The sequence below is a fragment of the Drosophila elegans genome, unplaced genomic scaffold (genome assembly GCF_018152505.1).
Source record: "Drosophila elegans isolate 14027-0461.03 unplaced genomic scaffold, ASM1815250v1 contig_476, whole genome shotgun sequence".
NCBI lineage: Eukaryota > Metazoa > Arthropoda > Insecta > Diptera > Drosophilidae > Drosophila > Drosophila elegans.
This window is the reverse complement of record NW_024545863.1, coordinates 12,174,639-12,201,688: the sequence shown is the minus strand read 5'-3', so window position 1 is coordinate 12,201,688 and position 27,050 is coordinate 12,174,639. Positions and strand designations below refer to the sequence as shown.

The 27,050-nt window shown below is 39.5% G+C and overlaps 3 protein-coding genes across 7 annotated transcripts; 2 read left to right on the top strand and 1 right to left on the bottom strand.

The window, feature by feature from the left end:
• Positions 1-896: 896 nt before the first annotated feature.
• LOC121467618 lies at positions 897-3,388 on the top strand. Its single transcript, XM_041709639.1, has 2 exons — positions 897-1,332; positions 3,202-3,388. Exons 1-2 carry the CDS (start codon positions 1,187-1,189, stop codon positions 3,386-3,388), a joined length of 333 nt encoding a protein of 110 aa, XP_041565573.1. The 5' UTR covers positions 897-1,186.
• A 24-nt stretch (positions 3,389-3,412) lies between these two features.
• Positions 3,413-21,241, top strand: LOC108137452 (bumetanide-sensitive sodium-(potassium)-chloride cotransporter). Of its 2 annotated transcripts, none has more exons than XM_017259147.2 (10): positions 3,413-4,078; positions 8,779-8,872; positions 15,375-15,759; positions 16,561-16,794; positions 16,852-17,903; positions 18,711-18,952; positions 19,014-19,450; positions 19,513-19,624; positions 20,428-20,701; positions 20,769-21,241. In XM_017259147.2, the coding sequence occupies exons 1-10, from the start codon at positions 3,834-3,836 to the stop codon at positions 20,883-20,885; spliced, it is 3,192 nt and encodes a 1,063-aa protein (XP_017114636.1). In that variant the 5' UTR covers positions 3,413-3,833; the 3' UTR covers positions 20,886-21,241. The 2 variants fall into 2 exon arrangements, with proteins under 2 accessions (XP_017114636.1, XP_017114637.1); XM_017259148.2 differs by lacking the exon at positions 3,413-4,078 and adding an exon at positions 8,631-8,692.
• On the bottom strand, positions 21,242-26,749 carry LOC108137454 (SURP and G-patch domain-containing protein 1). 4 transcript variants are annotated; one of them, XM_017259151.2, is made up of 7 exons: positions 26,131-26,748; positions 25,449-26,074; positions 25,148-25,265; positions 23,923-24,395; positions 22,243-22,801; positions 22,058-22,187; positions 21,242-21,398 (listed from the first exon to the last, which is right to left on the bottom strand). In XM_017259151.2, exons 1-7 carry the CDS (start codon positions 26,676-26,678, stop codon positions 21,372-21,374), a joined length of 2,481 nt encoding a protein of 826 aa, XP_017114640.1. In that variant the 5' UTR covers positions 26,679-26,748; the 3' UTR covers positions 21,242-21,371. The 4 variants fall into 4 exon arrangements, with proteins under 4 accessions (XP_017114640.1, XP_017114639.1, XP_017114641.1 ...); XM_017259150.2 differs by having other exon boundaries at positions 25,148-25,274; positions 26,131-26,747; XM_017259152.2 differs by lacking the exon at positions 21,242-21,398 and having other exon boundaries at positions 22,122-22,195; positions 25,148-25,274.
• Between the last annotated feature and the right edge of the window lie 301 nt (positions 26,750-27,050).

Below are 27,050 nucleotides of genomic sequence, written 5' to 3'. Positions count from 1 at the left end.
AATGTATGGAAGGTTTACATCGATTAAGGTGCAAATGTAAACTAATGATTAATTAAACTCAAATTTGTAAAATTTTTGGGATTTTATTGTTCTACAAACAACCATGAGTCAGAAAATTATTATTATAATTTATCTTTATAAGATCTTATGCCAGCTGTAAAATGTATACTGACGGTAATCTAGAAATATGTACCTGGATAGAACACAGTATGTACACTGATAAAAAATGGAAAAGCAAAAAAAATATGTGACTATTGAGTTAAAATTTTATAAATCATAATATTAAATACATTGCATATTCAATAACAGGATTTAATATTAAACATTTAAATTAATTTAAAAAATATTAGGAATAAAATAGTTTTTATTTAATTTAAATTCATTTTATTTGAGTTAAATTTGGTTTTAATTAAATTAAAACAAATCCAAAAATAGTCAAATGAAAAATAACAAACATTTTTAATATTTTCGTACTAAAAATAACTAAAAACCGCAAAAGATGAAAATCAATGGAACATATTTAAATTGATTACAAATAATTTGGATTTAATACGTTTTTTTTTAGTATACAAATATTCGAGAATATTACGAATACAACGTGTATAATATCTATTTTTTAATGAAACAAAACATATGTGGAAATTAATTGGTTGACAATACTAAAGGATCCCTTTTAAAAAGTTAACACTCAGACAAGGAATCAAATGTCTCACACAAAAAAAGGAAGCCAGTTAAGAATTTACAGAGTTTAAAAAAAATATGCGTATCCCCATAAAACCGATAAGAACGGGATGGGCCCTAGAAAGAACCAACTCTGGGGAGTAGCAGCTGCTGGAGAGAGAATATCATCCGGTTAACTCTCCAGTTCCTTGGGTTGCGGAGGATGGTTCCGAGCGGGGAACCCTCATGTGGTTTAATAAAAATAACTCTTCTCGTTGCGTTCCGCTCTTCATTAAAAGCGCCTCTGTGACGCAGAGCTAAAAGCAGCCAGACCAGCCATCCAACAATCCAGCCAACCAACCAACCAGCCAACCAACCATCCATCCAGCCAGTTAGTCAGCCGGCCAATCAAACCAGATAAAACCGAATTTAATTCGATTTAGGGGGTTTATTCGCGTGCTCTTGCCCGATTGTTGTTACTGTTCGCGTCTTGGCTGGAACTGACTCGACTTGGCCGATAGTAAAGATGTTACGAGTGTGTCTAAGTTTTAGTGTGCGAATGATTGTGAATGAGCGTGGAGAGTCGGAGAATTGTTATGAATTGAGTAAACAAACGAAACAAGCTAATAACCGCAATCGCAAGCGAATCGGTCCCACAAAGAACGTGTTAAGGTGCTAAACTCTTGTTTCAACGCGACAAGGTGGTGTTTTATCAAGTGGCAAAACTCCAGCTAAGCCGACCAGTCGAAGATCCTTTTGTTTGTTTTCAGCAGTGACCCGAATAAGTGCTTCATGTTTTATTCATCAAGCCGCTGAACGCAATATTAAAAATAAAACATAATATGAATAGATAAGCAATAAAATTTTTAGGTATAACTGATATTGAATAAAATAAAAATTTAAATTATAATTTCAAATATTTTATTAATATTAAAACCTTGGTTTTAGATTTGGGAAACATACAACAATTAAATTAGACTACTTTTATTAAACAGATAAGAGTTTTGAAGTTAAAATTTAAATCAAAGCTTATATTTGCATAAAAGTTGTGTACGGAGTAGTTACTTATTACCAGTGTCTAAATAAACATCATAATTCTGTCAACAGAAAAAATTTATGGGTGAGAGAGTTAGCTAATATTTTTTGAGTCGGCGGCAGCAAAAACATAAGTATAGGGCAACATCATTTTTGTTGATACCCATCCAGAATATACAGTTAAAACAGGTTAAGACGAATTTTTATATGCAAACAAGTCAGCCTTCGCAATGATTTAGTAATTACGGCCACTGATCCGATATAATTACAAACTTAAATATACAACAAAATTCTCTGGTTTATTTTGCGAAATGTATTTACATAAGTTAGATCCTTCTTTGTCTTCGATAGCAAATAAGTAATCCCAAAGCAAAAAGTTAAGATTGGGGACGACTTTTAAAATAAAAATTTAACTAGATAGCATAAAATTGTTGAAGCAGTAAATGAATATACATTTTTTAGTAAAACGTCTAATTATACTTTTTACATAAAGGTTATAAAATAACAACTACTATGGTTAATAGGGTTGTGTGCTCAGACATTATTTACGTTACAGTTCTGACCTACAAACCGGGTAATAATAGTCAGTCTGTTTTTATTTAGTTTTAGTTTAGTTTTTAAGTGCATTGATTTATGTATTGTGAGGGAAGCTTTATTTTGTCTATAATTTATACTATACCATTTGAAGTTTAATCACGTCGTAAATTTTATATTGCTTTAATATTTGTCTTTTAATATAAACATTCATCATTGTCATTTATAAAATTCTCGAATTGTAAAAATCTACCAGATAAAGCAAAATTGATGTTCTTTTTACACAATAATATTTAGTCAATCGAAAATCTAAGGATCCAAATATGGAAATGCATTCGAGTTTTTCTCTATATTAAACACTAACCAGATTTTTTATTACAAAACTGTGTTAGGCGATAACGTTTCTATTAAGCAAAAAAAATTGTACTATGCAAAAATAACAATTGATTAACATAAAGACCTCACAATTGTTAAAATATATTCTTGAACAAAACACCATCTTACAAAACATTGGTTTCAGTTCGGCTTCGCTGCAAATAAAATGTTTCGCTTCGGATTTTATTAAAAAAAAAGTTTGGAATGGGCTAGCTCCGGAAAGGCTCACAGCCTTGTTCGTAATTATGACTTCTCAATATTACACCTGTTTTAAAAAGTTTTAGTTTCTAGTTCTAGGTTTAAGATCATTTCGACCTTGTACGCTACTACATCCCACCGCTACCTTACACATGCTAAGAATTTATTTAGGCTAATAAAAATAATGTAAAATTCAAACAACAGTTCTGAATGTATGAAGAAAATATAGAATGTTTTCTTTCTGAGTACTTTTGTACCCTTCTCTCTACGTATACGCAATATGCACTCATCGTTCTTATATTACGTATACGCGCATTAGACGCTCCGCGGTGCGGGTATCCCGTAGTCTGGACCTCCTGCTCAATCGTTCTTGCCCATATGGGCACATATTTTCCCCAGCGCTCCGCCAAGAGAGCCCGAGCCCGTTCGTGTTGAATTCGGCCACAAACACTTGTTGAAAAACCCACCACAGCACACCAGTGTGCGTGAGTTGGTACTAAGGCCAACCGCTGCCAGATCCGAAGCCACAGCGGAAGCAGCGGAGCAGCAGAGCAGCAGAGCAGCTGACTGGCGCAAAAAGCCATAATAATCAAGCGGTAAACACTTGACAACGCTCAAACGCCGTGCGACAGTCGGCGCGTTAAGTTGTAATTGCCGCAACGGATATATATATTTAAGCAGAGTGCTCATAACAGTATATAAACAAAGTCGAAACGGAAACCGACTCCCAAAACAAACCCAAAGTGGTCGATGCGTTCGAAACATTCGGTCAATCGGCGTTGAGGACTAAGCGCATTCGGACATAGAACATCGCGTCCTTTCGGTTCGCGATTCGGTCCTTGTGATATCATCCCAAGCCAACCCACTCCCACTCCCACTTTCAGTTGGGTGCGCCCCATCATCCTGTACCGTGTGTGTAAAATGCAAATGTGCTCAGTTCGTTAACTTTTCCGCAAGGTGCTCGTGCAATCGATAACAAACCGTGTCCAGTTAGCAACACTCAAGTGCAGGGAGTCCCCACGAACGACAGAATGGCCGATCGCTTTCAGATCTCAAAGGTGAACGGCACCGCAAATGCCGGTTACGATGGGGAGGGCGGACCAGCTGCCGCCGATCAGCAAGATCCTCCGTCCAACAACGAGAATCACCTGCAGCCCAAGGCTCCGGGAGAAAGCGGCGAGAATCGCCGGAGCTCGCGACTTTCATTCCGCGGATTCGGCCACTTCCTGCGAAAATCCGATGCGGAGCGCAAATTCAGTCTCGCCCAGCTAACAAAGTAAGTTTAATTCCAATTTCACGCATTCCCCTGCAATAATATCAGCGATTTATTTAAAATGTGTCGACACCGGCAAAAATATTGTATATAAGATTTTTAATCAATTACAATGAAACGTTTTAAATTATTCGTTCTGGTTACTGATTTTTAGAGTGAAATATTATGGTGATTTATCTACGCTCGAAATCGTTTTTAAAAAAGATACTAGAAATTCAACTTTTATTGTTAATAGAATAAAAATGCAACAGTATGCCTAATATGGATACTAGGAATTCATATATTTCATCGAAAATAGTGTAAACACAAATTCAGTCTCACCCAGCTAAGTTAAATTCCAATTTTACGCATTCCCCTGCAATAATATCAGCGATTTATTTTAAAGTGTGTCGACACCGGTAAAAATATTTTAAATATGGGTTTCAATCAACAAAATTGAATAATTTTTTAATATTAGTTTTGGTTGTTGATTTTTAGAGTGAGAAATTTCACTGATATGGTCGTGATTGTTTTATCTACGCTAGAAATCGTGTATAAAAAAGCTTACTAACAGTTAAATTTTTGTTATGATACTTGTTATCAAAAGTTGGTTGAGTGAGAGAAATAAATCTTAAATAGAATGGAAATGCAATGTACCGAGTAAGACTAATATGGATACTAGGAATTCCTATATTTGATCATAAATAGCGTAAACAATTTTAGATTTCGAAAATTGGAACAGATTTTGCTTTGTTTTTTTCTGAATTATAGAATCGAAGTCTTAAGCATTTAGTATTATGAATCAGAAAGGAGTTTAATGCATATTGCTAAAACCTTTTTTGGTCCGTTACAAAAAAAAATCCACCCAATATTGGGAAGTTGTTTATTTTAAATTATTTTAAATTTCAAATGTTAGATGACTCATACGGAATGTATTATTTCCTAACCTGACTTGAAGACTCCAATATTTTTAATAACAAATTAATTTAAGCTTGAAACAATTTCTTGCAACTGAGTTGCACATGGTGAAAACTTTAAATAAAAACAACAATATTTTTATTCAAATTAGTAAACAAATGGCTAAAATATATTTATTTTGTTTTCGTTTTAAGAGATGAGCGTGTCGAGAACTGAATTTCCCTTGTGCGGTTGTAAATTTAATTTTTGCAAACAAAATCTATTATAATCCACCCAATTGGTTGAAATTTTGATAATTGCTTCGATTGGTGTGATTTATTCGCTTAGATAAGCTTCGTTGTGATTCAGCTGGAACGTTTTGGTGCTTGAGATATATTTTTTCCATTTATTATTGCGCACGTGGGGTCTGAACTCGCATCTTGAACAATTTAGAAAAAGTACAACAATTAATTAGAGTTTTCCCAAAGCAAATTAATCATTATTTTACGTCCCGTACCGAGTTTCAGTTGAGGAGCCGACACATGTGTGTTTAATGTACACCTCGGAAAAATAAATAAATGCCATTTACACTTGGCATCGGTTTTAAAACAGACAATAAAACACGTCAATATAGTCTGAATAATAAAAAATTTAACCAAAAAATACTTCGTAACCGAAATGAAGGTTACATTATGCCAATTTATTGTAATCACGTTTGGCACATAAACACAAAAAATGACAACCGATTAAAAAGCTTATCAAAAGCAACATCGTCCAAAATTGGAGTAATGTGTCACAGTCAGTGTCAATTGATACACTACGTTAACTTTCACTAAGTTAAGTCGCAGTGTATAATTTAAACACATCGAGATCGGTAATTGTAATTGTGAAAATTGTTGTAGGGTCGCTTAATGAGTTTGCACTTGCCACAATGAGGTAATTGTGTAATTAAATGAGCATTAAAAGTTAGATTATCTTCAAATTAATATTTTGTTTAGATAAAATTCATCAACAACTAATTAAAAAGAAATTAAAAGCAGATTAAAAAGTATAAAAAGGTCTTACCGTCTTTGCACAAACGATTTCCTAGGGGAGTCATAGATCACTTCTTGTTCCAGAGATCAAAACATGATTTGATTTCGGTGCAGATGGACTCCTTGATTCAAAAAATGCCACTCAAAATTGTAATGATCAATTTCTAGTGAAATAAATAAGCAATCGATGACCGAAATCGGATGAGCCGAACCGGAGATAAAAAATAAAATTGGCTTTAAAGCAGGTAAATAATGTTATTTAAACTTAAAAAAAATGGTACCATACAACAAATTTTGAGCGTAATTTTTTAATTAGGGAGTTCACTTGCACCGGAACATCAAGGTTGATCTCTGGAGGATTTCATCGATTTCAATTTGTAAGCCAGTGTCATTGTTTCCGCATTTTTAATTTTAGTTAAATTATTCATGTCTTAGCACATGACTGCTCAGTTAAATTAAGCTACAAATTAACGATCTCGACCTAGACCTGCGCGAAAACTTTTCTAATTAATTATTACGATTGTTCCACTTTCGATATATCGTAAGCACATTCTCGAATTAAATTCAATTAAAGGCTGCCAAAGATCTGTCCGAAAAAATTTAAGGCGTGCAGTTTTGTTGGAACAAATAAAGACAGCCGATGATTTGTTTTTTTTTTTTTTCTCGAAAACTTTGCACACGGCAAGCAAGTTACATCAGCCTGTCGAAACAATAATAAAATCTCTGACACAAAATCAAAACAGTAAAATTCACTTCACGTTCTCAAAGTCAGCCGTTTTTGGCACAAGGATTGGGAACTGGATTGGGGTTCGGAAAATGCGATCAACTTGCACTCCACAAATTCCGGAGCTGTCAGTTTGTGTTTCTCGCCGGAGGATGAGCGTGTCAACAAATAAATTTACAGTTTGTCATTTGGGATGTGCGAGCGCAAATGAATTCAATTGATCGATGCCTCCGAACTCTGCTCAGCTCCAATTGTACAACTAACTCAGACTAGCTGATTCCCAACGAAACCGGCCAGCAATCAATGCCCATCGACTGGTCCGGACTCCATATATATATATATATATATATATATATATATATATATGTATATATGCTATCTGTATGTATTTGCCCAGACACTGTACATAAATATATATCCACAGTATGTAGCACTGTATCTTATGAGCAGTCGTTGCTGTCTGGCAAATGAATTGGAAATGGAAAATGGAAATTGAAATTAAAAGAAAAGCCACAAGACGCCCAATTCTGGTAGCTGTATGCTTGCAATTTATTTAGTAGCACAATGAAAAACGCCCTCGAGAGATTCTGTCTATAATTAATAAACATTCATGAATTATTCTTCAACTGAGCGGCGATCTCAAAGGGACAGGGATCGAAATGCAAAATAATTAGTACCTTCATAAATAAGAAAGTTGGAAGATGATTTTTTTTAACGATGTCTTCTTTGTTCAAGGAAGAACTGCCGAGAAACCGAAATTTAATACAGGTATTAAAGGAACCTCAATAAAAGTGAATTTGGCTGGTTTATTGAAAGGTTTTGGTTTACCCAGAAACGGTGTTAGTGGGTCAACAAAAAAGTTAAAAACAAACCATATATTGTTAAAGAATCCAGGTATAGACTGAACAACTCATTTTACCTTTCTGTACAAATCAGCTTGATGTTTTAAAACGAATACAAAAATAACATTTTATTTAAGTATATTTATATAATTTTATTATTATACATTTTTAAGTGTTTAAATTTCAAAGCGTTAGTCTATTTTCTTCGGTTTTTAAAGTAAATATATAAATAAATTAATAGTTTTCTCATTTAACGAGCAGTGCTTTGCAGGTTGAGTTTTATAAGTTTTAGACTCTTTAGTATAGAAATGAAACTAATGAATAATTGCGTTTTATTATTTAGTATTTAAGTAATGCTTGTGCTTTAATACTGTATAAAGTTTATTTTCAAGACACACTTATTAAAACTAAACTTTCAGTTTTTATTTTTGGGCTGCACGATGAATTTATTAATTTAAATATTTAGTTAAGCTTGAAGACTCGATCCAAACGCCTTTTTGTGTTAGTCATATGGCGATCGCGACCTGTAGAAATGCCCTGCCGAAATTCAGAATGACTAATGTGTGTTCTGCAGAATGCATTACTTGTAGTTCCCCCTTTCGGTTGGTTCCTCGCTGGGGCTGTCATCTGTCCACCTTGCCCCCTTTCGATCCCTTTGGATTCGGCGCCATTGTCCGCTCGTGGCGCCGTACTGTGCTCAACGATTATTGCCTTCCTCATTCCGGTTTTTTCCTTTTTAAGATTTTAAATTATATTTTGGCATTGCTGCTGCTTCTGTTTCTGTTTCTGTGGCTGCTTCGGCTAATGTTATTGTTTTTGTTTCTGTTTTTGGTTGGCGATCAGTAAATATACATCATACAAGAGGGCAGGCATTCTACGGCACTCTCTCTCCCACCCGAATAATTTTCCGATAAAACTTGATTTTTCTCGATTTCGGCGTGGAACCCCTGACCTTCTGCCCGGCTACCTTTACCACTCGGCTGGCTGGCCGATTTTATTGTCTTATTATTTATGTATATACACAAATAACTTGGTTCTTACGCCTGGAATCCGCCGAGTGCGTATTGCTATTTCAGCTCCGCACGCTGCAGGCAACGGTCATGCTGCCCGAGGCGGTGATGGTTCTGCTTCCGTTCCACCAGTACGAAAATTATATTTACACCCCCCGCCCCCCCGCGAAAGTGACTCCTCTAATCACTTGTTTTCCTCCCTTCTGTGTGATTTCAGGGAGAGTCTGCCGCGCCTGGACAACTACCGCATTTCCATGCGCAATCTGAAGCGTCCTTCCATCGGAGAACTGCAAGGAGAGGCGGTCGATCAGGTGAGTTTTCGTTCGCATTAATGACGCAAGCAAGGAAATCGCCATAACAGTTTGCATAATAAGTGAAAAGGGGGAAAATCAAGGTTCAGCACCGGCTAAAATAGTGTTAAGAGTTGACCATTCCGGCGTAAAGTGATTATAGCTGACTTTGAATACAATTTGTATACTACGCCCACTCGAACAAGCATTGTGTGAAAAGCCTTCCAAAACAAGTTAAATAGCACGTTTTCATAAAAGAAATTAATTAATTAATTAATTTAAAAGTTCAGGATATAGTAAACAGTACAATAATATCTTCCAGTGAGTGTGAGTTTCATAAAAAACTCTTTAATGAATTTGTAAATATTCCAAGGTGTTTTTTTTCCACCAACTAATGAGATAAGTTATATTCTAAAAGAAAACGTGACATTTAAGAGATCTAGATATAATTATCATTCAAAAAAATATGAAAGTTATACCTTACCTTAAAAATAAACTTTTGAATTCAGAGCTTGCGGTATTGATAAACTGCTCTGCAAAGACCTACATTTAACCAAGTTCGAAAAACAGCTTCAAATTAATCAGTTGGAGATTTCCCAAATATAAAACTTATGCTATCAGTTAATCGGTTGATAGCCCAAAGCCGCCAAGTACTCAACCTTGCACAATACTCTAACCGACGGCAGGCATGGCATGCACTTGAAACAGTCTGAAAATCAAATTTAGAAGTCATTCTATCAATTTTTCTGACCGGATTAGTGATGGGTATCGTTTTTAGTGTCATACTCAGGGATCTGGCTTTCATTCGCCATGGCATAATCCTTGCAGCGCACTTCAGTCGTTGCTACTCAGTTCTGAAAACATTTCAAGTACTCAGCAAATAAACAAGGCAAAGCTGAAATACCTAGGAAAACATGAAGCGAAACAGAAACAGAACCAAAACAAAAAATATGGATCCAGAAAGAAATCGAAATCGAAATTTTTTCAACAGCTCTCGTATTGTACTCTCGTACTTTGGACAGCCTTAAAAACTTGCCCATGTACATGCGGGCACACATAGGTATTTTTATATCTGCATTTCATTAATACGTTCTCTGATTTATTTACTTGAACAATTTTCACATTTCCGACGTGCGAATTGTGAGTTTTCCATGACGTCTTCCGGGCATCCCATCGATTGATGTTTAGTGCCAGCAGATTTGAGCGCCTCTATCTTGATGACGTTGTGGCCACTTAAGATAAGCAGCCCGTACCTCTGTCAAGGTCGCCCACTTTTCCTCCACCCACCGCCCATGTTGGGCTTATCACTTAGAGGGCAACTATAAGCTCTCCCAGTGTTACAGTTTTTATGTTTATCGCTGGAGTAATAAATTTGAAGCGTCTATAGTGAACACACGTCTGGGGGTCCGGTGGTCAAGCGGTTTTCCTCCGAATTGCCTTTCCCCCTCGTAGTTTCTATATTGTTTAATTAATTCACTTTGCCCGGCTACTGCCGGCCACCATGGCGTATGATAGATATCGTAAAAGCTGCATTACAAGCAACGGCTCATTAGGGGAATACCAATTCCAATACGGCATCTTAAGTTCAGACCTCCATTCTGCTTTAAGCAATTAAATAGGTTTTCCTGTTCCAAAAGTGCTTAAGAGCATTTGGTTTTGCCGAATTTTAAGCAGATAAACAGCTGTGAGTCATATTCATTCATTGACGTTTTCGTATTTAAAACTAGATTCAGCTAGTTACAAGACGTTTGGGGAAAAAACTAAATTTATTTTGGCATAACATTTTTTCCCCCAACACGCATACTAATTAATTGCTCTTGTAAAGTATTTTATTCCACGAGAAATGTATACTTTACAAAAACTGGTCTCTTGGGTTACAAAAAAGACGAACTTCTTTGAGACTTGTTATAGAAGATGTGTGGCTTTTGAATTAACTATCGAAGGGTTCTTGTACAATAAGTACAAGTGTAAGTAACAGCAAACATGGGAAAGGTTTTAGACCACAAACTTATTGATTTGTACCACCATCAAGTCAATTAATTCAAATTTAAATTTATTACTTGCGTACTTCTAAATTTAATGCCAGAGGCAGACGCAGGATTTTACCTTTTTTGAAAGAAATGATTGTTTACAACCCTCCCTAAGTTCTACTTTAGTTTAGAGTAATCATACCACTGGCTGAATACATACTATTAGCCTCAGGGACGAAGAGCTAAGAAGAAATCATATTTTTCTTTTACTTTTGCACATCCTTGCTCCTTGGGAATATGCAAAATCAACACGAGCGAGCCTCATTCGATTTTGAGTCAGTCGGCGAGGTCCTAAGTGGATTTATCCGCATTCATCCATGGCCCGCAATGCGCAAGGCGATATCGATGACGGCGTCGAAGCCAAATTAATTGTCAACAAGATGCAGCCATGCATCTGCCATGGGTCGGGCCACATGGACATTGTTTCAAGGAGCAGCGGGACAGGACTAAGGACTCAGTAAACAGCTCACTCCAGCGATCCTAGTCAACACCCATATGGTTCGACTGTAGAAGGGGGATATAATGCAAGACAAGTGTGTCGTGTCATTAAAACTGACAGCAACGGGCTGCAGATGGTGCTGGAGCTGTTGCCATTGACGTTAGTTGATTCGTTGCTTATCATAAACAGGGCGTTCCAGAGGCTCCTGGGCCGATGGCATGGCGGTGGTGCCACATTAAAGCCGATCGAATCCACTCCAGACCCACAAGTGCACAAGTGCGCGAGTATTGAACCTGTCAGGGCTGCTGACAGGACGTCATTTTGATAAACGCTCAGGCTGAGCAATGGATTATTCTTCACTTTCAATCAGTTAAGGTGACAGAATGCGACACCCCGAAAAACCATTACCAGTTCTTGGCAGTTTCAAAAAGACCCTGCCATCGAACTACTCAGCAATAGTGATTTGTCAAAGCCGAATGGCAATATCGGACAATTGTATCACCATCTTTTGCCGTACAACGCGGCGTATGAGCATTTCGCCAGAGCGAATGATGTTTACATCATCAAGGGGGCAGCCTGCGGCGTGTTTGCAATTTCAGATTCCTTTTGCATTGCACTTGTAATTACAATTGTAATTTACAATTCATAGCCAAAGAGCTGGCCGCTATTTTTATACCATTTTATCGATTTCCTAATGCGAAAGTCTTGCTGGAAAATCTTTGTTTACCGCATTGCCATTGCCCCGAACAAGCCATTAAATTATTGGCGCATATAACAATATGTTTACCCCATTTGTGTTGCATTTCTGATACTTAGCCACCATTGTTCGAATGGTTGAGGGCGGAGAAAACTTGTGGGAAATCTCTCTCTTTAATGATGAAAATGCAATTGTTCCTAATTTATTGGATAACCCATTTGGCCGTATCGGTTTTTGCGCATTTTCGTAATTGAATTGAATATGCAGCTACGACTGCCCGAATCTGCTTTAAATCTAAGTAAAAAATTCTTAAGGAATTCTTAAAGCATTGGCTTAAAACCAGTCGCCCTAATAAGCCAGAGACTTACTTTTCTTGAAGCTAATAATAATTTGCAGCTATTTATGGAAATTGTGATTATAACCTTCAGGTTCCGCATCCTCATTTCAGCCCCCATTTATCACTTTGGCTTCTTTTCGTCTATTAACCAAACTCAAATCTCTTGCACAAGCTAGTCAAGAAAATAGCTTTTCTACCAGGTTTTCCCTCACTTCCCCATGTCATAAAGCACAAATACCAATTTCAATTCCAATTTTGGGTGCGAAAATTTTCCACGCATCGACCACAAACAACAAAGACATCGTGAACGAGGAAAACAAGCGCAGAGCCAAATGCGTATTTTGCTAAATGAAATGGACAAAAGGAAGGAAGCGCCAGAGGGTTACAATAGTGAGACCACAAATACCCCCTACTCCCCATCTCATCGTAAACCCGTGACTAGAAGGGGGCACGGAAAAAAAGTACCTAGCAATATATCAGTAATAGAGCCCAAATGCCCCAAAATATTTTTAAATTAATATTTTATTACTTAATAATGTTTTATTTTATTCTTTGAAAAGAAAGAAAGTTAAACTTAAATTTAGTCTTGGAGATATTTCACGGACTCAAAAAAATAATAAAACTTATTCCGTAATCCACAAACATTCAACCATTGACATAAGTACAAGTACAAGTTTTAAAGTACAAGTTTAAGTTGTTTTAGTAAACACATTTGGTTGTGTAAATTTTTAAATAATAATAATAATTAATAATACACTTCAAATTTAATTAAATTATTTCTCTAACACGGTTTATTTGACTTAAACACATTTTTATTGATATGTCTTTGCCATATAAATTTATGAACTCAACTCTTTCCAACTCAATAACTAACAGTTCAGCATTTTATTAAAGTGTATAAATGTTTATTTTTGTGTCTGTGTCTGTCTGAGTTGGCGTCCGCTCGAAGCCGCCAAAAATGTGTAAACAATCAACATTAACCACCCACCGAGGAAGACTAACTAACCAGCATTGCGTATACGCAGCGTGTGCGATTCGAGCGCTCTGGGGCTGTGCTCTCGTACTTCGCTCTGTCAATCGATGTCGTCCTGCCCAACCCTGCCAACACCACCGTCACTGCCACCACCAGTGCCACTGCCACATGCCACGTGAGGCAATTCCAATTGGTCGCGTTTTAAAAAACATTCAATTATGTGGGCAAACAATAAAATAAATGAGCCCCAATCCATCGCTTCGCCAAATGGCAAAACAATAACCAAGCAAGGGCAAGGGAGCAATGTCTTGTGTAAATCTATTAAATTATAGCAATCACAAGAAATTGTTCGGCCCAGCTCTGATCAGTGCCAGTGGAAGTTTTTAGGGCGCTCTAATTGCTTGCTCTGTAAATTACCGCATGTGAGAAGTCAATATTGCTTCAAGTGGAAATATGTTCTCATATTGTGGAATGCATGTCGGAAGTTTTCTCTGCTGTTCATAAAAAAACGGAATTTAATTAAAATTATTTTGCTTTCGGCAAGTGAAAAAACCCATTTGATTCTATTACGCACTCTTTATTTGGCTTACAACCCTCAAGGAGACAATTCCAATCGTTAGCCAATAATGAATATAAGCTTGTCTGTTTCTATGCGACAAATCACATCAAAATAACTTAATTCCTTAGTTTCCAATTGAAAAAGGTATTCAACTTATAACATTGACTATTACAATTTCGACTGGGCCTTTTATGAAACATTAAAATTATTTACAACTAAAGCCTTAAAGAAAATATAACTTGATAAGCTTTTTAGATTTTAAAATCGAATTTTCCTTAAAAAAAGGAACCAGCTATACTTGCCTCAAAAGCGAAATTGTGACCATCAGGCCCTTGTAAACAAAATTCTTGATGTTTTTATTTTAACTATACACATATATTATATTCCACTGGGATCAACAAAACAAGTCATAGGAACTTATTAGCTTCTGAAATTAAAATCCCCATACTTACAGCCTTATTATATTACTGACTATACGTCTAAACTTACTATATTTAAAACAGAACGAAAATAATGCCATAATTAATCAAAATTAATTTATTCATACTATTTATACTGTTTAATTGCCATGACTTAAAATCAAAACAAAATTTATACAAAACAATAGTTACAAGTGTGTTCAATAATTTGACCTTATTTTTTTTAGGTCCCGGAAGCGTAAAAATAATAGAGAATAATTCACAGTTGCTTCTTCTTAAAAAATTCGGGTTGTAAAAATAATTTGTTAGCACCTTAAGGAAAGGGAACTTTTTTACAGCGGGTTTCATAACAACCCAACTTATAGCGCCATTGTTAGGTTTAATTGACACATTACTGTCACTTCGTCGGTTAAGTTAAAGTGGATGTTCTCTTTATTTGTACATTTTGCACCCTATTGGCAAAACCTTTATCCCGAACAAAGACATACCTTTGGTTTTATGATAAATAGTTAACTTCGAGGCAGCTCATTTCGGTTTCAGCTTTCATTTGCACATTTTTATAATGTTTTGAGTTTTAGTGCAGTTATAAAAACGAACTTTAATTAGAATGAAAAGCAATATGAAGCTCCTCATAATCTGGTTGCTGCTTTGCTTTTGGTTGGTGTTGCTTTTGTTTCGGATGGCGTCGACGGGTCGTTAATTGAATACGAGTACTAAATTGCACACATGGCGTATGAGTAATTCCGAATAAAGTCGCACTGAAACAGCTGTTGAAGTCGCTCGAAGTTTATCAAAAATCTTGAAGTCAATGCAATTAAATACTTAACATACTTTCGATACGAATACGAATGTCAAGATCCCATTATCACGCAAATAATGATAATCGCAATTAGCGGTCTGATGATGGCCTTTCGATATATGTTTAAATTATTAGCAGGATAGATTGGTGAAACATCATAGTTATCGTAGCTCATTGCTTTCTCGCGAAGAGTACGATTAATAATATTGAAGTTGTTTTGGGTCATATTTAATTGTACAAGTATATTAACTAATTCATTCACCATTTCAGAGCATTACCATACCCGAACCCGAACCGGAAGCCCCTGGCGGTCACATTAAGCTGGGATGGATTGTGGGCGTCCTGATACCCTGTCTCCTGAACATCTGGGGCGTCATGCTCTTCCTGCGCCTCAGCTGGGTGGTGGCCGAGTCCGGCATCTTGCAGTCGCTGATTATAATTACGATCTCCGCGGTGGTCTGCGTCATCACGACGCTCTCGCTGTCGGCCATTAGCACCAACGGCGAGGTCAAAGGTGGCGGGGTCTACTTCATCATATCCCGTTCGCTGGGACCCGAGTTCGGGGCGTCGGTGGGCGTGGTGTTCGCCTTCGCCAACGCCGTTTCCGCCTCGATGAACACCATCGGCTTCTGCGAGTCGCTAAACGTTTTACTGAGTGAGTATCATTTTAATTCATGATTAACGTTGAGCACCCGGTACTCGTACATTAAGGTGGTATACTGTTTTAGAGGTAGATGAACTTCGCCAGATCACAAACAAAAACCAAAATGTTCCAAAAAGTATCAAAAGTTATTATGCGCTAGGGTCATGTATAATTTAGTGAATTGAAAAATTAAAGGTTATTCCTAAAATATCGCTAATGTTAATACTTATACGGTAATTTTGTTATATATTTATTTATTATTTCCGATTCCTATAGCTATAGGATATTTAAGTCTAATTTGAAGAAAAGAAAATAAAATTAAATACACTCATTATGCATATTAAACAAAGAGACATACGATAAAGTCGAGATAGCGGGTATTTCACTTACATTCCCACAAATTGCGTTAACATATTTTCAATAAATTTCAGCCAAATGTGTTAACTTTCCTCATAGAAAAATTGATCCCTACACTCTGTGGGGTGGGTTAATGTTTATTGGGGGTGCCCAAATTTTAAAACCAACTTATCTAGTTGTCTAATCTCGATTTTCAAGCCTTTATAGTTCTATATAGATCTCGACATTAAAACAGAATACACAAGGACCTGAGTATAAATGTATATCGACTAGGCTGTACATACTTTACACAGATAGTCTACAAACGTACTTTACATGGATACTCTACACGCATACTTTACATAGATGCTTTACAGGTGTTTCCAACTTGTAGCATACTGATTTAATATTCCCTTTTCCAACCTGTGACAAGCGTTATTCGTGCCAATTATTAACATGTCGACAACCTTTTTCCAGAGAACAACGACCTGAAGATAGTCGACAATGGCATCAACGACATCCGAATCGTTGGATCGGTGACTGTTCTGGTGCTCATCCTGATCTGCTGCGTGGGCATGGAGTGGGAGACGAAGGCGCAGAACTTCCTGATCGTCACCATAGTCCTGGCCATCTTCAACTTCCTGATCGGGGCTGCCATTGGACCGCAGGGCAACGAGGAGAACATTTCGAAGGGTTTCGTGGGCTTCTCATGTGAGTGGACGGTGTTTTTTTTTCAAGAACTTTACAACTGACCACTTTCTATTTTAGGGGCTACGTTCAAGGAGAACTTTGGCTCGGATTATCGTTATGCGGAGGGGGTGAACCACGACTTCTTCAGCGTGTTTGCCATCTTCTTCCCCAGCGTGACGGGCATTCAGGCTGGGGCGAACATCTGCGGCGATCTGAAGGACGCAGGAGCGGCCATTCCGAAGGGCACCTTCTGGTCGCTGCTCATCTCGATGTCGTCCTACGCCCTGTTCGTCCTCTTCGCCGGCGGCGCCGCTGTGCGGGATGCGTCCGGCAACCCGGCCGACCTGGTCAACGGCACTATCGTGGCCTCGGAGTTGCCCTGCCTGGCCAGTGGCAACTGCACGTGGGGCCTCTTCAACTCGTACGAGATGATGCAGGAGATGTCGCTGTGGGGACCGCTGATCTACGCCGGCTGCTTTGCGGCCACGCTGAGCACGGCCCTGACCAACCTGCTGTCCGTGCCCAGGCTGGTTCAGGCGTTGGGCATTGACCAGATCTACCCGGGCCTGATCTTCTTCTCGAAGCCGTACGGCAAGCACGGAGAGCCGTACCGCGGCTATGTGCTCACCTTCTTCATTACCACGGGCTTCTTGCTGATCGGAGAGCTCAACCTGATCGCCCCCCTGATCTCCACCTTCTACCTGGCCTCCTACGCTCTCATCAACTTCTGCACATTCCATGCGGCCTTCGTGAAGCCGTTGGGATGGCGGCCCACTTTCAAGTACTACAACGCCTGGCTCAGTCTCTTCGGGTTCGCCATGTGCGTGGCCATCATGTTCTTGATCAACTACGTGGCGGCCATCATCACCTTCGGCATTATCTTCGCCCTGTACTTGGTGGTCATGTACCGAAAGCCGGAGGCCAACTGGGGCTCCACCACGCAGGCCCAGCAGTACAAGGCCGCCCTGATGGCCGTCCACCGACTGCAGAACGTCTCCGACCACGTCAAGAACTACCATCCGCAGGTGCTGGTCCTCTCCGGCGATCCCAAGACCCGGCCTCCCCTCGTGGACTTCGGCTATCTGCTGACCAAGAACAACTCCCTCATGTTTGTGGCTAACATAATACCGGTAAGTAAGTGGGTTTTGGGTTTGGCTAAAAGTGCAATAACTTAAAATTACAACAGTATAGATTATGGAATTGAGTTACACATCTTGTTAAAAAGTTTAGATTAAGTAAGTAGTACAAAACTTATTTAATTATCCACTTTGGAACCCGATATTCTCCTAGCCAGAACTCGAAAATATATCAGGTGACAGTTTTTCCCTTACGCACAAACTAAACCGAAAAAAAATAATAAAAATAATAACTGTTTGATTAATCGTTTTTCTTTTAAGAGTAGGGTAGATTTTTTTAAACTTTATTTTTTCATTTCGTTTTTTTTTTTTCTGAATCAACATTATGTTGAGAATATTCTGTACAAATTTTAAGTCAATCCGAGTAAAACTACCGTTAGTGCTATCAGATGTTCTCTTATGAAAAATTTTAAATCGATTTTCCCGACAACTTATTTTTGGAAGTTTGTGAACATCAGAACCCAAAATCTACTGAACCAATTCTTTCGAAAATTTGAACATTACTTATTCACATAAATCAGCAGGTAATCACAAAGAAAATTTTTGTTTTTCTATTTTTAATTAACAATGTTATTATCAAACATAATAGTAATCACTTTTAGTGATTCTGAAATTAAAATGTAATGTACACGTACAAGATTGGTCTATCAATCTGATTGGTTCTACAATCCTTTTTGTATAATATTACTTTAATTACCAAAATATTTCGAATATAAAGTATGTATCTAAAATAGGTGTTATTTCTTTAATGATATTTGTACGACATTTATTTAAAAACTCTATTTGAAATGCCATTTGCAGGTGCGCGTGGGCTACAAGAATCGTCAGCACCTGGTGAAGGATGGACAGAAGTACCTGGATGCGCGCAAAATCAAGGCGTTCTACAACGTGATCGATGGGTTCAGCCTGGAGGATGGAATAAATGCTCTAACCAAGTCCACTGGCTTCGGCAAGATGTCACCGAACATAGTGCTGGTGGGTTACAAACCGGACTGGAATCGCTGTCGCAAGGAGGAGGTGGAGAGTTACTTTTCCATTTTGTAGTAAGTTAATCTCGTTGATGGTAATGAGAGGGATCTCTAAACATTTCAACCTCCCCAACAGCAATGCCTTCTCGCAGCGCATGGGCGTGGCCCTGCTCCGCCTGCCCAACGGATTGGATTTCTCGGAGCTGAGTTCCGAGGTCACCCTGCCGGCCAACGGAATGGGACACATGCACACCGCCAACGCCCAGGGCTTCACCAACGAACTGATGCCGGCGGCCAATGCCGCCTCCGAGCTGCTGCACATCGACTCCAACCTGAACCTGGCCGGAATGGACAGTCCCAACTCATCGTTCACCATGCCCCAGCCGGCGCCGATGCCCAACATGCAGCGCAGCACCCGCAGCTACAAGGTGAACAGCTCGGACGAGCCGGCGGTCACGTACCACACCAAGGGCGGATCGGACATTCCCCAGAACCTCCTGGAGGCCATGACCATATTCACGCGTAAACAGCCCAAGGGCACAATCGATGTCTTCTGGCTGTACGACGACGGAGGTGGGTGCTCGGTACTGTGTATTTATCCATGTGACTCCTTTTAACCCTTCGATGGATTACAGGTCTCACCATTCTCCTGCCATACATCATCTCCATGCGATCCCACTGGCAGAACTGCAAGCTGAGGGTGTTCGCAATGTGCCACGGAAAGGACGAAGAGCAGGAAGAAAAGAGGTAAGATTTTCATATTCCTTATAATTATATTCAAATCATTCCACAAATTAGCCTGAAAAGTTGGCAGATACTAGATTATACTTAGCAGAAAAGAAAAAATGTTTGTGAAGGTCTTACGAAGTATAAAAGCCTAACTAATCCCTATGTAAATAAAATTTTATTTGACTCTTTTGACTATGCCCATAAAAAAATAACTTTACTACATATCTATACTAAGTACATTTATACCCAAAACAGTAAAATTCTTGATTTTTAGCTCTTTTATTTAGTTATTTTTACTGTGTTCAGAACTCTTTTCATAAAGAAAAGTGGGCGAGATAACCTTTTTTGGCATAATCCAAAAATATTTGCAAAATCTTTTTAAAATTGTGCTAAAAATATCTAAAAAAGGTATAGGAATTCGAATTGGTAGATACCAAATATTAAGAAAAAAATAAGTACAAAAAAATTTAGAAAACTAAATTAAAAAAAAGAGCTTATTGAAAAACCATTTCTAAAAGAAAAACTTATAGTAAAGTTTTAGTCTACTTTTCGGCTCAGATTTATTTGATCTCTTTTTTCTAAATAAACTTTTTTTTTGCTTTGTACGACTTTTTGCCTGATTTTGCAAAGTTTTACATAGAACAGCTAGTAAATTGTGCAGAAAAGTAATTTTTAAAAAAAATATATATTTAAGAAATTATTGAGAGAAGAGAATCCTGAGCTTAGATACTTAACTTTAAAACTCAGTTTGACGATATATTATTCATAAATATTGGCAAGTATTTATTTTGATGGCTAACTTCTGCTTTTCCGACCCACAGCATGGCCAGCTTGCTGACCAAGTTCCGCATCAAGTATTCAGAGCTCATCATGCTGAAGGGCGTCTCCGAGCAGCCGCGGGCGGACACGATGCTGAAGCACAAGCGCCTGATCGAGCCCTTCCGCCGCGGAGCCCGCAACGAGTTCGGCATCACGGACGACGAGCTGCAGAGCATGGCCGAGAAGACGAACCGACAGCTGCGCATCCATGAGCTGGTGGTCAAGCACTCGTCGAACGCCGCTCTGGTGGTCATGTCCCTGCCCATGCCCCGCAAGGTGAGCTGTTCGGAGGTGACTCCTCGTGCCGGTTCCACTAACATATCCGTACTTTTGTATTTTCCAGGAGGCCATCTCTTCGCCGCTGTACATGTCATGGCTGGAGATGCTCACGTCGGACATGAAATGTCCGGTGGCCTTGGCCCGCGGCAACCAGACGCCCGTGCTGACGCTCTACTCCTAGACTAGACCCTCGCTTCCAGTTCGAGTACAACTTAGTATTATTAGCGTTTAGGTGTTCCGCCCAGTTCCCCGTAGAATCGAGCTCATCATCCCTGGAGTGGCAGCTGTGACATTCAACACAATTGAAACAATTGAGTTCCAGGGCCCAGACTCCGGTTCCAAGAGACTCGATACCTACTTACTCTTTTATATGAACGAACTCCTAAACGCTTGACGATAGACCCTAGTGAAGTTTTGTGTGAAATAGTTCTCATCCGCTTTCGAGGCCGACCAGTTCCGAACCACCGTAAGATCTATTTCACATGCAATAGCTATAAGTTAATTACGAACTATTCTGAATAAATGAAAACCATTTAATTACACTGGTTTCCGTTGTCGAGTTTAAACAAGGACCATTTATTCAGCAAAACTTTGTGGTTTTATAAGCGGTCTGAGGTTACTTGGATAATTTTTGCTTTCTGGGTAGAGATGAGCTAAAAACGTAGTACTAGTAGTAGGCGCGACGAGGATTATTCTGAAATAAAAAAGTATATATTAGAAATTGAAGTTAAAACAAAAAAGCGAACTACGGCAAGTTGCTTGCAGCTGTTGTTCAATTTAAATATTCTTCATAACAATTATATTCCGATTTGTATGCCTACAATGAACATATGGCAGCTATCGTTAATAAAATAAAACCGTAATACTGAAATATCTAATCATTCCTATAAATTTAGCAATATTTAAATGAATTGAAAAACAGGGATATCTTTGATTGTTTAGGAGCTTTATGATACAGTTGGCCAATTTAATAAGATTAAAGCCGTAATTCTGAAATATTTCTAATCAATACTATATCTTAAAGAATATTAAAAAATGTATTTTTCCGATTCTTCATAAGGAATTTATATATTAGTTGCATCAGAAAGACAACAACTGTTTGCGTAGAAACGGACGGACATGGCTTAACCAAATCGTCCGGTGATGCTGATCAACAATATATACACTTTATAGGGTCGTAAGTGTGCCCTTTACAGCTATACAAACTTTTGACTGAAACAATAACACCCTTTCCAGGAGTATAAAAAGCCAAAGAAAAACAAATAGAGGAACTTATCTTAGAAAGGTCAAGAAATGTTGTTCCCCTATCCATTTTGGATCTCCTAATTCGACCCATCCTTTAATAATACTTACCAAGGGATTTGGACGAAAGCGGTACGCCAACATCATACGCTTCCTGTAGGCGTCGTATTCGTTGTCACAATCCTCTGGCTGGGCAGCACTGCTCACGCCGAGTCCTTGGTTTCCATCGCGCTGCGGGGCCCTGTTTAACTTATATTACACATTTAAATATTTACGATGGAAAAAGAGCAACCCACTTGTTGACGGGGTCCACAATTCCCGCTCCGTCCTGTCCCAAACCCTGACCCTCCTTCCAGCCGAGTTTCTGCAGCATCTGGAATCCGATGTTGTCCTCTTTCAGTTTGTACTCCTTGTAGTCGCTCAGATCGGGCTGACGGTTGTTCTTCTTTGCCTCGTACTGCTCCATGAACTTTTTGAGCTCCTCGGGGGGCAGGAAGTCGCCAATGTGGTGCTTGCCCTCGCTTTGTTTGGTCAGGGCGTTGGCCCACAACGAAGTGGCCTCCATTTCGGCTGTGCGCAACTTGTGCTCCCACGTTCCGCCCTCAATGTCCTCGTCGGAGTCGTATTCATACTTGAACTTTCCGCCGCGGGCCAGCCGATCGATCTCCTGGCGCTTGCGCATCATGTCCTGATACAGGAGATTGACTTTGTAGTGCTCCTCGCACTGCTTCCACTGCTCATCGGTCAGCTGAGTGGATCCGTAGTTGAGGCGAGCGTACTGGAGCAGTGCGGGATCAGTGCGCGTAATGCTGCTTAGCATAGGCTTGTTTTGGTTCCCGAAGTTGCCCGAGGTGCCTACAAAACATAGTACATAGTACAAGTTAAATATCTGGTCCGTTGAATATGTATTACAATTGCTAAGTTATTGTCCTTAAGTGCGTGCTCAAACACAGTTTCCTATCTCGATAGGAAAAGCAAATATTTTAAAAACGGAATATATAAACTTTTTAAATATCATACATATTTGATATCGTTGTCCGATTTTCATAAAATAAAAACCGTAGTCCTAAGAAATCAACCATCGTTAAATAAATTGAACAACTTTAAAAACAACGAAGTTGTTCCGACTTAAAATACAATATTCCATTGACTAAAGGCTTTTTGAAATTGAATCCATTGAATCCGAAGAAAATCCGTAGAAACGCAGACGGACGGACAGACAGAAATTACTAGATAGACTTTTCTTGTGATGCTGAGCTAGAATATATACACTTTATAAAGTCGGAAATGTCCTCCTTCACTGCTTTGCAAACTTTTGACTAAAATTACAATACCCTTTGCACGGGTACATATTTATCTTAAATGTACGAAGAGTAATTAAAATTTTTTTAAATTGTCTTTGTGATACAAATAATAAAACAAAATTTTGAAGTTATTTAGTGTTCCTTTAAATTTTTTAAACTGAAAGCAATTTGAAACATAAAATTCCAATTTTAGCTGATGACTACAATAATCTATTTATAAAGATGAGCGATTTTATAACGAATATTTGATACTACTTTGAGACACATTGGTTCAGTAGATTTAAGAAATGTGCCGGTTTCCAGTGTTGAGATGAACTTTGTTAGGCATTTAGGGGCTGAAATATTTTTATTTTAAAATTTTAAACCGAATTTAAAAGCTAAAGTGATGTTTCATTATACATGTTTCTACAAACCGACTAATAGCCAATTCAACAGAAACAACGACTAAAAAATTATTCATTTAAAAAAAAATTAAAGTTAGAGATAAAAACACCCTCATTTGTACCTTTTACCTTACCTAGATATTTGAAAAGTTATTTATTATGTACGGTAAAACATAAGAACTTTAAAAAAAATACCTTGCTCCTTACCTAGATCCAAAAAAACTTGTACCTTTCCCAACTCAACCGGTTTCTGGTCCAAATATTTTGTATAAAACTAAGAAAAACTCACTTGAGGTGGGCAACTGTTGCTCCTTCTCGCCCCAGCGACTCTTGCGCTCGCGCTTCCGTCGCTGCCTCTGCGACTCCTTGTCCTCTTGCTCGTCCTGATCATCGCCATCGAGCCCTTCTGCGGCTGCGGCAGCCTCCTCCCGCTCGCGCCTTTCCTCGTCGCTCAGCTCGTTGCGGCACTCGATGCGGCGCTTGATGTTGTCCCGGTTGCGGTCCATCATGCCCCGCATGTACTCATCGTCCGAGTCGAAGTCCGCACTGATGGCCGACTCCGGGTCGTATTTGTCGGCCGCCGAGTTGCTGTGATGTTCCTCTTGGTGTGGCTGCAGCTCCTGCTCCTTGGGCTGCGGCTGCTGGTCCCGGCTTAGCTGCTGATGCTCCCGCTCCCGTTGCCGTTCGGCCCTCTGTCGCTCGTAGTCAAGGAGTTGGGAGCGATAGCTTCGATACTGCTCGCAGCTCTTATCATAAAGAAACCTATTATCAAAATTCAAAAGAAGTGAAACGTACAATGAAAAGTGCTCGACGATAGTCACGTGTACAAAGACATTATATGAGTAACTGTTTGAGGCGCCCCGTTAGCGGTTTATTTTGAGACTTTAAACTGGCATCCGCCGGCTGGCTCCTCCAGGTGACGATCGAGGAAAGACGGATCACTGTGTGTTCGACGAGTCCAAGCTACTGCTCTGGCTAATCCTTATTAAACCCCAAAAAAGTAAGTTCGTTTTGTCGGTAGTTTATCAAAAAATTAAATTTTAAGTCAGCAATAATAATATCATTATATATAAGCAATCTACATTAATGACAATTTTCGATAGTTATCAGACATTCAAGTTGAAGTTTAAAATAGATTTTTGTGCTTAAAAAAATAAATTGAACATAAAGCCATATAAAAGCCTTTCCTTTAAAAAATGTCTTGAGAATTGGAAATGTTACATCGTTGGGCAGCAAGTCTTTTAGAAACCAAACCTAAACTTATATCAAAAATAATTTTTTTTTATTTAGATACTCTCTATTAAGACTGGCAGTATAAACTCAACTAAATTTGGCTTAGCTAGCAAATACAAAATGATGACAGCCCAACACTTCCCTAATTAAAACTCAGCAAAATGTGCAAGTGAAATGCCCAATGAAATCCCTTAGCTGTACGCCCCTCACCAACCCATGTCCTTAGAACGTAACTTGGGTGCCAGTCTTAGTCCCAGGTAAAACATGTTTAGGTCATTTACCACAAGGCCGGATGCAACTCGCTTCTATGCAAACGTATTTTATCTTCATAATCTTCACCATTTTCCGCGACCAGTGCGATTAGGTTTTCTAAGCACGTTGGCAATTGTATGCACGTTTCTGAAAAAACTACATAAATTGCTTTAAAATCGTGCTCAACGATCAAAGTTCTATACAATTTGAATGAATGGGAAGTGGGAGATAGGTTGGGATGTGGGTGAGGACAGATGTTGGGCATGGAAAGGACATGGCAAATGGCAGAACAGAACAGACAACGAAGGCGTCTATGCAAACGATACACACCTTGGGGCGGGGCAACTGCAGGCTGAGGCGGCTGCTGCTGTTCCAGCTCCTCCAGGACAGGCGGCGGCGGCGGCGGTGGGTGAGGATTGACGGACATGGCCATGTGTTCCGATAGCAGCCCAAGCTGCTCCGCTGAATGTCCGCCGATAGTGGGCATCTGTATAGCCTCCAGGTTAATCTGCGGCTTAGGTATGGCATTCAAGTCGAACTCCTTAGGTGCCGGTATGGCATTCAGCTGCATGGCCTCCACAGGAGTCGGTCCAAGCTGCATGTAAATCTGTCCCATGTTGGCCAGTGCGATGGGCAGCTGTGGAGGCGGCGGCGGCGGTGGAGGAGCAACTGCCGCCGGATGCAGATGCAGTGGCAGGTGGCCGTGGAAGAAGGCAGCTGGCAGCTGCATTTGCGGTGGTCCCTGCTGCAAAAGCGTTGGGTTGAAAGCGAACGGTGGGGGTGGCGGTGGCTGCACTGCTTGCACGGGCAGTCCAAAAGCCAAGTGAGTTGGCGCCGAACTAGTCACCGTAATGGAGGTGGCCATGGCTGCCGCCGAGCTAATGGCAATGGCCGTTTCCATTTGGGAACCGCTGTTCTCGGCATTGTCCGTCTCCAGGAGATTGTTCTCCTCGGCGCTGTAAAAGGGAGGAAATCGATAATAGTTCGATGGATTTATGTAGTGGCCACCTACCTGGGCACTGGGACTGGAGGAACGAGTAAAGGCTGTGGAGGCTTCTCGTGCTTTTCGAGTATTTTCTTGAAGTTCTCCAGGAAGGAACCGTCGTTGCAGAAAGTGTTTTTAACCTTTGGAGGCGGCTGCTCTACACTGGGCTGTGGCAGCTGCTGGCGCTTTTGGCCAAATGTGATCTTGCCCGTCTTGCCGGTGAAGCTGTTCAGCGTCTTGGGGGTCACCGCGTCGTCCGACTTTCCCTTGCCAGCCGTGGCCTCGATCTGGCCCACCTCCAGGCCATTGGCCTCTTCAGCGGTGGCTAGGGATGTGTCCTGAACAGCGATGTCTTGCTGGTGTGAATCCTCCTCCTCCTCCTCCTCATTGGAAATCGGTTTTCCCGCAGGCGTCTCTGTTTTCAGTTGGGCGGCCAAATTTTGCGCCGCAGCCACCGCCTTGGCCAGCTGGGCCGTCTTCTGCTTCTCGAGGATCTCCTGCCGCTTCTTGGCTATGATCTCCTCCTGCTTTGTCATCTGGGCAAAGCGGTCTACTCGGTGATTGCGTTGTGACATAATTTCCTATGCCTTAGTTTCGGTTTTATTCACAATTTTCTTCTCCAGCAACTAACAGTGTTACCAGCTTATGTAATTGAAAAAATACAAAGCCCTCTCCACACGACCAGTGTTAACAATCTTATACTAAGTCTACAATATACCATTAAGTTTTTTGAAATTTGAAATTTGAAATCAACTTAAAATTTTTAGTTTAGTAGTATAAGAGTTAAATGAAGCCTTAATTTCCAAATTCAGATATGCTTTTCATTATTATCCACAGTATTTCAAAAAATGTTAGGTGGGAAAAAGTATTTTTAAAGCTGAAACAATTGAAAAATGCTTGATTCGCCACTGTGACTGCTGACGACTGATTTAGGATGGTGGATGGTT